General features: G+C 32.4%; 1 protein-coding gene across 1 annotated transcript; it reads left to right on the top strand.

The window, feature by feature from the left end:
* Window positions 1-7,635: 7,635 nt before the first annotated feature.
* On the top strand, window positions 7,636-9,866 carry LOC142553714 (cytokinin dehydrogenase 9-like). Its single transcript, XM_075664161.1, has 5 exons — window positions 7,636-8,322; window positions 8,401-8,528; window positions 8,622-8,882; window positions 8,960-9,222; window positions 9,312-9,866. Exons 1-5 carry the CDS (start codon window positions 7,722-7,724, stop codon window positions 9,619-9,621), a joined length of 1,563 nt encoding a protein of 520 aa, XP_075520276.1. The 5' UTR covers window positions 7,636-7,721; the 3' UTR covers window positions 9,622-9,866.
* Window positions 9,867-11,190: the final 1,324 nt, after the last annotated feature.

The following is an 11,190-nucleotide window of genomic DNA, read 5'->3' as shown; positions in this document are numbered from 1 at the left end:
TTTTTTTAAAAAAAATTTAAAAAAATTCAAAATCGGATTGATCGGGTTGATTCGAGTTCAGGTTCGAGTCGAGAGTTTTCGGGTTAGCTCGGGTTCGGATTGAACAATTTTTGAATAGTACTAACCACCCGAATTGACACCCTTATATACACATTATCTTAATTTAATTTAATTGTACTAATATATATATATATATATACACACACATATATATATATATAAATATATAAAACACATACACACAGTAGTTAAATTTATGTATTTAGATGAATTGAGTCTAAACTAAACTACATAAGTAAGTGAAAATGTAATGATAATGATCTATCCTGATTTTGGTTCTCTCATAGACATATTTCGTAAGCGAGCTTCGTCCGAAGCCTTTTTCATCACGGAATTTTCCATTACCTATTAGTCATAAAAAATTTCTCACTCTTGAAAATGGTTTTTTCATCTCCTCGGACACAAGAACTTCATACCTCCAGGTTTAAGTACCTAGATTTCTAGTGTACCTGGGTTTTGATATTAATTGATTTCAGAAAAATCACAAACAAGAATGTATTTTTTTTATCACAAAACTCTTGTAAATCGTCTCATCAATAAATTTTTTTAGACGAATCTCTAGTCCGATCTAATTAATTAAAAATATTATTTTTATGATAAATATGAATCGTGTCAATGTATCCCACGAGCCTGATGGATTATATCGTCTCACAAACTAGTTTTGTTTTCTTATTGAGTCAAATCCAAAAACCGTATATACACATGAAAGACATGATATCTGTATGTCTCGCTTTTAAAAGCCCATATGAAACAAAAATCAAGATAGAATTGATTTGCTCAGCTTTTGTTTTTGTTCTTTCAAGTACATAATCATATCCCTGAGTGAATCACCTCACTTACAGGCCCATATTCCCAAAAACACTACTATTCTGTATGCTTGGTTTGAATTCAATTTTATTATATAATAATAATATTATTATTATTATTATTATTATTATTATATTACTGTATATATACAATTATACTAACTATTTTGGTCTATCAATGTGACATTAGCGTCAAATTACATATATATTCTAGAAAAATACACATTATTTTTCTTTGTTAAAGAGCTAAGACGTCAAAATCATGTTTATTTAGTATTTATTTTGTTCAATTTGTTTTTAAAAATTCATTATCTTCCTCAAATTTTGTAACCATCAAATTTGTAATTTTTATGATTTGACTTTTTAAATATATATTTTCAATTAGATTGTGGCTATTCAAATTTTGTAACTATCAAATTCAATATGTTCCTCAAATTTTATAACTGTCAAATCCGTAATTTTTATGTCTCATTCCTTTAGACTGACTATCGTTACCTTCAAAGACATTTTCTTGTTGGTATACTATTTTACAAGGGTTGTCAACTTGATGACGATGCTACTGAATCGCTCATCAAAGACGTTCGGAGATTCTCCGGGCTTTATCTTGATATTTTCAATTTTTTAGTTTATTTTCTTTTTTCTGATCATTGCCCTCATATAACTGAATCAAAATTTCTATATTCTCTTTCTAGTGGCACACATTTTGATATTACTAAATGTGTTATTGTTAAGAGTTTTGTATAATATGGACTTTGCCACATTATCAAGGTTTTCTTTATTTTGTCATCGGTGGTCTATTCTGATCGTGACTTTTCTATCATCTGAGATTCTCCATAGGTAATGACTATTGTGGTATTGACCTTCATGATTTTGATTGGTCCTTCCGTAATGATATACTATATGTCATTATCATGAGTTGTCAGATGAGCTTGTATTCTAATTTTCCAATAATCAAACTCTTCTTTGGAGAACATGGGGATTTTGTTGAACGATGCAATCAATATATATGTATAGGTTTAGAGGTTGAGAAAACCCACAATGGTACCATTTTTTAGGAACGGTGGAGCTGCTTTAGAAGGGATGAATAAACACCTCACAATATTTTGTGAGACGGATATCTTATTTGGGTTATCCATTAAAAATAATAATTTTTATACTAAGAATATTATTTTTTATTGTGAATATTGGTAGGATTGACCCGTCTCACAGATAAAGATTCGTGAAACTGTCTCACAAGAGACCTACTCTATATCTTTTGCCATTTTTTATCGAGTCAAATCCAAAATCCGTATAGATCCATGAAAAACACGATATATGTATGTCTCACTTTTAAAAGCCCATATGTAACAAAAATCAAGATAGAATTGACTAACATATTGCTCAGCTTTGTTTTTGTTCTTTCAAGTAAAGAATCATATCCCTGCAACACATCACTGAATCTACCTCCCTTACTGGCCCTTTTTCACAAAATACTACTATGCGTGACATGAATTCAATTTTATTATTATTATAATAATAATAATAATAATAATAATAATAATCTTAATAATAATATATGACTATATATTAAATTTGAGACATTTATACTATTCAATTCAGTCTGTCAATGTAACACTGACATCAAATTACATATATAGTCTAGAAATATACACATTCATTTTTTTTTTATTACAGAGCTAAGATATCAAACCCATAATTTTTTAATACTTAACTTAATAATTTTTTTAAAAATAATTATTTTCCTCAATTTTTCAGATATATTTTTCCAATTAGATCGTGGGTATAAAATTTTATTATTTGATAGCAAAAAGATATAAATATGTATTCGAATAATAATTTATTTGAAGGATATTATCGAATTTTAAAACTATAATATCTATTAAGACTCAAACATTTCCGTGAATTATAAGTAATTAAATAAAAATTTAGAAAAAAATCACTAAAAAAACATTTTAAAAATAAAAATACATTTACATATATTTAACACATGATATTAATTTGAACACACACAATGCATTTGCAACGAAAACTTTTAATACGCATGATGGATATGGAATGAATCAACGGATCTTAAATTAGTGTTATTTGAATATTTTTTCAAAATAGGTCGGGTCGATCCACCCAATTGAAATCTATAATCTATTCTACATTTGAAGATTGAAGAAAAAATCCCACCAAAAAAAAAAAATGTGAGGAAATATTATTCATCGATGGCGAGCGAGTCATATTCATTCTCTCTATTAGTTTAGACACTGGTGACGCTGATTCAATGAATTTCAAATATATTTTAATCGAGTAATTTCGAGTTTTTTTTTAAAAAAAAATCAAACATTTCGGTCTTAATAAAACTCATCCTAGCAAGCGTAACCGAAGTTCCTTACCCAAAATAGGAAAAAAATTATTGTTCTATGGAGATATTGGTGGAAGTTTAAATATTTTGTGTTTTAACAATCATAACTTCTTTAGACATCGAATGATTTAAACCATTTGTAACGTGTTTAGATTTGATTTACTTTTGTGTTTAAGAAAGTTGGACATTAAAGCAGTCCAAGATTAGCGGGATTGGTCCTTCTTATAAATGCATTTGAACGATATACTAGAATTGACCACGTTCTTCAATCTCCTGAATCTAGTCCACGATCAGAAATCGAATTCATCGTATAGATCGAAGTAGAGATCTAAACAAAATTTTGCGACTGAGAGTTGATCGTTGTAATTTCAAAATTTCAACCGTGTTGCAGAGATGTCAGGACGGTGGTGCTGTGAAGGAAGGGTCTCAGCCTTTGTGAGAGGAGACAGGGAAACAAAAAATTTGGTGGAATAAAAATTGCTATGTGCATTTTTTTCATCTATTGATTAGACACATAAAAAATTTCTTCATCGTCTAATCAAGACTCTCCTTTTTTTTATGATATTGTTTTTCAATTATTAAAAAATTTCTCATGTATGTTTTTTCACTTTTGAAAATGCCATGCATTATTAAATTATTATTAACTTTTGATAATACAATATACACACACATATACATATATATACATATATTTATTTATACTTTAAATTAAATAAATTTTATTTAATTACTCAATGAATTATTAATTAATTAATTTATTCTCGACTTTTCTAGAATGTTCAATGGGAATTTTACACTTAGTAGTCATTACTAATAATTTGTTATTTAATTAGTATATTATAAATGTACTAAATAAATATTGTGAACTCATTATACCACGATTGATAATCAGACAGCATCGATATATCGAGAGTATAAATCTTGTTCACCTAATGAAAATTTCGAAAGACAGAATTTAATATTGGTCCATTTTTGACAGTTGTCAGTTTTGTGAACTCCTCCACTAGAACAGTCAATACTTCCTCAATTAACTAGTAGTTAAGTTAAATTCCACAACTTCCTTTACTTGGAATCAACTTAAAAACTTATTTATAAGAAATCTGTTTGATCTTCATCAAACTACAATCGTCAAATTCTACTATTTGAATTTGAGTGTCTCTACGGAAACACATAATCCAATATTTGTGTGATCCTCAATGGTTCAGAGATACAATTAGTCGTTGGTTCATAACTTCATGTGATTTAGAGCAAAATTTGTTCTTATTCGGGCTTACCCTAATTAACCACATTTTTTCCATCAACCCATTGATCAAGAACGTCACTGAAATCTGATTGCACCTATCAGATCATGGTAAGAGCGTCTGGTAGCATCGCCCCATGATCCTCTAGGTATCACAGATAATGTCTGTAAAAACCTTAAGTTATAGTTAGCATATAGTACGGTTGCTTCAATACATATATTCCGATCGAATTTGAAATTATTTGGTATATCGAGAGTTGCAAATAAATTCGATAATGATGTGATGTATCTTTGAGTAATAATAGTGACATGATATGTGCAACTGGAGAAACTCATTTCTAAAATCCACATGTCTTACTTTGGCCAAAGATTCCTTGCACTATTAACTCATCATATCACATAGGATATCTTCATTCGTGAGTGCGCGATGAATCCCCGACTACGATGAATTGGCTCCATATGTTTCAAAATTTCACCCAACTTCGCCATCTGATTACCTTCAATTAAGTCGGTAAACGGATCAAAATGAATCCTAGAATGCAGAGCCTTAAGATTGTCCTTGGTCTAAGGACTAATGATGTACAACCATAATCACAGACTTTTTCGCTCGATAAATGAAAACCATTTGGAAAGTCCGATGGAGGGTTGTCCAGTGCATCATTAAATAATCACATATCTGTATAAATGGACATCTTTATGCCCTTACTAATGAAACATGACGTGTATATCATATACGCTAGTCTCAAGTTCGAGTGACCTTTATTCTTATTTTAGGCAATTGAATCGACTAGAAACTTATTTAGAATATACATTACGCTTCATAATAAGTTTCACGATCTTAAGTTGAGAGAGAAACCTCAATAAATCCAAAGACACAAGTTGGCTCGCTGATCACCTACTCTAACAATCTCGCACTTACCCTATAGCCAACTATCCATATATCTCGAACTCATCGCTTCACGATTCTTCTCAAATAATGGACTTAGGCCGAGGCTTCGTCGGTGAATAAAAAACGTTATCTGTAGATGCAACTCTCTCTACTGATAAGTTTATCTTTCCCACAATCTCCCAGATTATGTGGAACTTCCTCAACATATGTTTGAATCGCTGATAAAACCTTGATTATTTTGTTTGCACAACAACATCAGTGTCATTACAGTAAGCCGAGACTGATTCAACTCTTTGAAAAATGACATCCAATTGATTATTTATCTATTTTTTTTACAGTATTTAGAGGGAGATTTGAATAGCATAGAAGTAAGCCAGTGCAAACAAAGCTAAAACGTGTTTGATCTGCAATCTAATTCAACACAGGAGAATCAGATCGGGTTGGTCCACATGTTGGGAACAAAGGCCTACAAACGACTTCGCAACATAATCACACACCCAGCTAATATATATATATATATATATAAAATATATTATAATATTTTTAAGTTACGATATTTATTAAATGGTGAAAAATGACATTTTTCCATGTAAACAAAAACAATCATGATACTAAAATTTAGTATCTACCACCCTCTTGTGTAATAACAACATAATAAAAGATTAGATCGGGTCTCGACAATACTTTATTATTACAAAATATAAACTATCCAATAATTAAGTTTTTATTTGCGAATAAATGAAAAAGTCGGTGTTTTCTAAATAAATTTCGGGTCTGTCCGGCGATGGAAGGGAAGAGAGGAGACCTTTTACCCATTGGGAAGGGTCTCAATCCCCTTAATTTCCAAGAAAACGCATTAATTCGGAATTCACGTGTTGTATGGACCTTTTTCAAATGGAGTTGGCCATGCCTGCTGGCTAAAACCATATCTATACAAGGAAGATCTGTCAGTCCCTCTCATCCAATCTCCCCTTTAGATACGTGATGTTAGCTTTTAACAACAAATTTATCTTATTTTCCCCATGGAGTAAATCATCAAACTCTAAAGTCAACAAGTATTTTAAATTCTTGTGCTCTTTTTTTTTTTTTTTTTAATATAACGATTTTATTTATATTCTTGTATTTATCTTGTTACGTCGAACCACGTATGTTAAGAATAAATATGTTTTTCTGTTGTTACATGTATCTAATGTATCAATCATGTACAACACTTTTCCAGAAATGATCGAGGTTTAGTGGGAAAAAATATACTGAAAGAACTTTTTTGACAATCTCGTTTCACAAGACTTGTCCAATGTGATTTATCTGAGTAACATGGTTTGAACGTTATTATGTCAAGTGGATGTGTATAAAGTATACATTGACTATTAATTAACGACGGAGTGTTCTCACATAAAAAAATAAAAAAAAAGACTGAATTGATATGTCCCCTGATCAAATCATGTCGACTTAGAAGTTGCTTTGACTTTCAACACACATTGAAGGACTTGACATGGTAACAATGTGGAAAGATCAAGGAAATTGCCATTATTGATGGATTTTAAAAATTGAAGATTTGGTGAATCCCACTTTGGATTGTCGGAGAAAGTTCCTATATGTTTCTAAACTAAATTTATAAAACTTAGAATAATGCAAAATAGTGGCCATCTAATTTTATTTTGCCAAATTTTAACTTCATCGTCTAGTTTCTTTAATCCAAAGAATATGATTTTAGTTTGGTTAGGAAGGAGCCCGTTTTCCACATTATACTCATGTTTGGGACTGCAAATAAAAAACACATGACGGCATAAAATAAATCTATACTAAATTCGAATCCAGATTAATTTGATCGGACCGTGGTTCTCTTAGAACAAACAATGACAAAAACTTATGTGAGACGGTCTCATGAGTCGTTTTTGTGAGACAGATATCTTATTTGAGTCATCCATGAAAAAGTATTACTTTATGTGCTAACAATATTACTTTTTATTGTGAATATCGGTAGGATTGATTCCTCTCATAAATAAAAATTCGTGAGACCATCTCACAAAAGATCTACTCACAAACAATAACCCAAATAACATTTTGGGTCACGTAATCGAAATTGCCACGATTTGTTTCTGGTTTCTTAAGATAAAAAAATAAAATAAAATAAAAATCCAAAACCGTCCAAAATCAAAACCATATCAATAAATTTAAAGGTCCTCTAATGTACATATTTAAATTATATAATATGATTGAATATATAAATCAAATTTAATATTTTTATTTATTTATTTAAAGATTGAACCCAAATCCCTTTAAATCCCCTCCTCAAAACTCCTCAAACCAATGAACACACAACTCCTCACTTTCCACTTCTAGAACACCAAGAAGCTTGACACATACAATATATCCATGTCTTTTATGGAACGAAGCAACATTCTTTTCACGCCAAATCTCTCGATTTTGTTGGTATTCTTCTGCATGGTGATCAAACTAAGCCTCTGTTTCCCCGTAATCCCTTCTTCATTAAAAATTCAGGGCAGTTTTAGCTTCCATGGAAACGAATTCGCCGCCCGAGATTTCGGCAACCGCTACCATTTCCTCCCGTCGGCGGTCCTTTTCCCTAAGAAAGTGTCCGACATCGCCTCGACTGTAAAACATGTTCTGCAGATGGGTCCGGCTTCGGGGCTTACGATCGCAGCTAGAGGACATGGCCATTCACTACAGGGCCAATCGCAGGCGCCGCAAGGAATTGTGATCAATATGGAATCATTAATAAGTGGGCAAGAAATGCAGATTCATAGAGGAAGATTCCCTTTTGTGGATGTCTCAGCTGGAGAATTGTGGATCAATATTCTGCACGAGTGCTTGAAATATGGATTGGCGCCCAAATCTTGGACGGATTACTTGCATCTAACAGTCGGTGGGACGTTGTCGAATGCCGGGATCAGCGGGCAGGCTTTTCGGCACGGTCCCCAGATCAGTAACGTGTACCAGCTTGAAGTTGTGACAGGTAATATATATTTGAGTGTAAAGATGATTTATGACGTAATATCATTCTTGATTCATTATTTTGGCTGAAATAACTCAGGAAAAGGGGAAGTAGTCGTTTGTTCCGCAGAGAAGAATGCCGACCTCTTTCATGGTGTCTTGGGGGGGCTCGGCCAGTTTGGAATTATAACTCGTGCTCGGATCGCTCTAGAGCCGGCACCGAAGATGGTACGAGAAACAACACCCTGAATCTGTCATAAAAAAAAATTTGTTCAAGTCTTGCAGAATAGCTTATCATACTTTTACTTGAATCGTCCACAGGTGAAGTGGATTCGAGTACTTTATTCAGATTTTTCAACATTTTCTAGAGATCAGGAGAATTTGATATCCGCGGAAAACACATTTGATTACATAGAAGGCCTTGTGATCGTAAACAAGACGGGTCTCGTTAACAACTGGAGATCATCTTTCAGCCCAGAAGAGCCAGAGCAAGCCAGTAAATTTGTATCAGATGGAAAGACATTGTTTTGCCTGGAATTGACTAAAAATTTTGACCCTGAGGAGTCCGATAATATAAACCAGGTGAATGAAACTAACTAAAAATTTAGAACCATTGGAATAGCAAAAGAATACTAATATCAAGTGTTTTTTTATCACAGGAAATTAAGTTCTTGTTGTCTGAACTAAACTACATCCCTTCAACGCTCTTTGTCACAGAAGTCTCGTACACGAAATTCTTGGACCGGGTGCATTCGGCAGAATTAAAACTACGGTCGAAAGGATTATGGGATCTTCCTCATCCATGGCTCAATCTTCTTGTTCCAAGAAGCAAAATCAACAACTTTGCTGAGGTTGTCTTTGGGAACATGTTAACGGACACAAACAACGGCCCAGTCCTTGTCTACCCAGTGAACAAATCAAAGTAAAAGTCCCATTCATTGAATACAATAGATATCCAAAGTTGTTGAAGTTAGGAACTAAACATATATAAACTCTTGCCTTGTACTCCAGGTGGGATAACAAAACCTCGGTTGTACTTCCAGAAGAGGACATTTTCTACTTGGTGGCCTTTCTTCCACATGCGGCGGAGAACGACGGCTTGCAGAACTTTTTGAGCCTGAACAAAAGAATTTTGGATTTCTGTGAAGCGGCCAGTTTAGGAGTGAAGCAATATTTACCTTTCTATACTACACAAGTGGAGTGGCGAAGGCATTTTGGTGCACGGTGGGAAACTTTTGTTCAGAGGAAATTAGCTTATGACCCGTTCGCTATACTTGCTCCAGGGCAAAGGGTTTTTCAGAGATCTATATCCATTTTATGACATATTATTAGTTCAAGAATCTAGTATAGGATAAAAGCAGGGTTGAGATTAATTACTGTATATAGATGATGATAAAATATCATTCATTCTTAAAAACTGTAAATATTATTCGCAATCTAGATCAAGATCAATCAGCAATCGCAAGTGTACGTTGGCAAGTTACTCATTTTGGCGATATGAAATATGTACATGAACCAAGAATTGACTCGACCAATCCTTGGCATCTATGAAGGCCATTCTTATTATCCTCTAGTTTCTAGCTTTAGAATATAATGTGTATGTTTGGATTCAGTTCATCCCAGTTTTAGAATCAAGTGCCTAACTAGCTCCTCCAATTTTAGAATGATGTGAATAATAAAGATTTTAGCCATACAATACCCTTTCGAAAAATCATGTATTTTGCATATCTGTGCAATTGAGTTATCGAATCATAGTTATTTGACTCGGACCTATTTTGAAAAGCTCAAGGTATTTCTAATTGTTTGTTTGACATAAACAATTCCTTTAACACTTATATAGCTCATTGACAGGCTTCATCTTTCATAGTGTTTCAAAGAAAAAATTTGATTTAAGTTTTGGAGATAATAAACTGATCTGATGGACACTGACAATATTGAACTAATATAATAAAAGAGAGTTAATAAATCAGTTAAGCAATTGTATATAGGTGAAGTAAACTAGTTCGGACCGATGACCCTAAGGGGAACAATAAGGATAATCGATCTGGATTTCTAAGTCAGTTGGGTTATTACTATTCAAGACCAATTGAGTCGCATACTGACTTATCTGAAGAGAATCTCTGTGTACAATAGCCAGTCTTCTCAGAGTATAAATTTTGAATATAATCAGAAAGGAACAAATCTCATTCAATCTGTAACAGAAATAAAGAACTATTAGTTACTATATCTAGCTATTGTCCAAGGAAATATATTGCTTAATATTATATTTGGAAAGACGACAAGGACACGTGACATTCTCTTCAGATTTGTTGGTTATCCAGTACAATTGGAGTACCATTCAAATTTCTCAAAGATTTTGTGAAGAAGCTATCAACACTACATTTTATACACAAAACAAATAAATGATTAATAAGAATCATGGGAAGACCCCCTGCGAAATCTGGAATGTCAAATAGCCATAAATATCATATTTTTGCATATTTGATTGTAAGTTTTTCATTCACAATAATAGTAAAAACACACTTAAATGCTTCTTATGCTAAATATGATGTTGATGTGTTCTTATGATTTCCTTTGGTTAATAAAGCTTATAGAGTTTATAATTATAGAACCCTAACCGTTGAATAATATATGCATGGGTATTTGATGAATCCTCTATATGTCGTGATAATAATAGTAGCAATATACATGAATTAAGAGGCAAGTTGGATGCTACTAACTTTAGTTATAGCAATGATCATGAGATAGATTTAATAAGAACGACTGAAATCATTCATGAAGTAAGTCTAGCCGACAATCTGCTCAAAATCAATCGGTTGAAGAAATTGATTTGGTGATTAACCACCAGCCATAAATACATTAAAAAGAGGATAATGCAAAAACTAATGAA

Source organism: Primulina tabacum, chromosome 8, assembly GCF_025594145.1.
Source record: "Primulina tabacum isolate GXHZ01 chromosome 8, ASM2559414v2, whole genome shotgun sequence".
NCBI classification, from domain to species: domain Eukaryota; kingdom Viridiplantae; phylum Streptophyta; class Magnoliopsida; order Lamiales; family Gesneriaceae; genus Primulina; species Primulina tabacum.
This window is presented reverse-complemented; position numbering and strand designations above follow the sequence as displayed.

Excerpts from the sequence above, each read along its gene's own strand:
- LOC142553714 (XM_075664161.1), top strand. The coding sequence starts at position 7,722 with ATGTCTTTTATGGAACGAAGCAACATTCTTTTCACGCCAAATCTCTCG. Across the intron at positions 8,883-8,959 it reads AGTCCGATAATATAAACCAG|GAAATTAAGTTCTTGTTGTC; the intron begins GTGAATGAAACT and ends TTTTTATCACAG. Across the intron at positions 9,223-9,311 it reads TACCCAGTGAACAAATCAAA|GTGGGATAACAAAACCTCGG; the intron begins GTAAAAGTCCCA and ends CTTGTACTCCAG.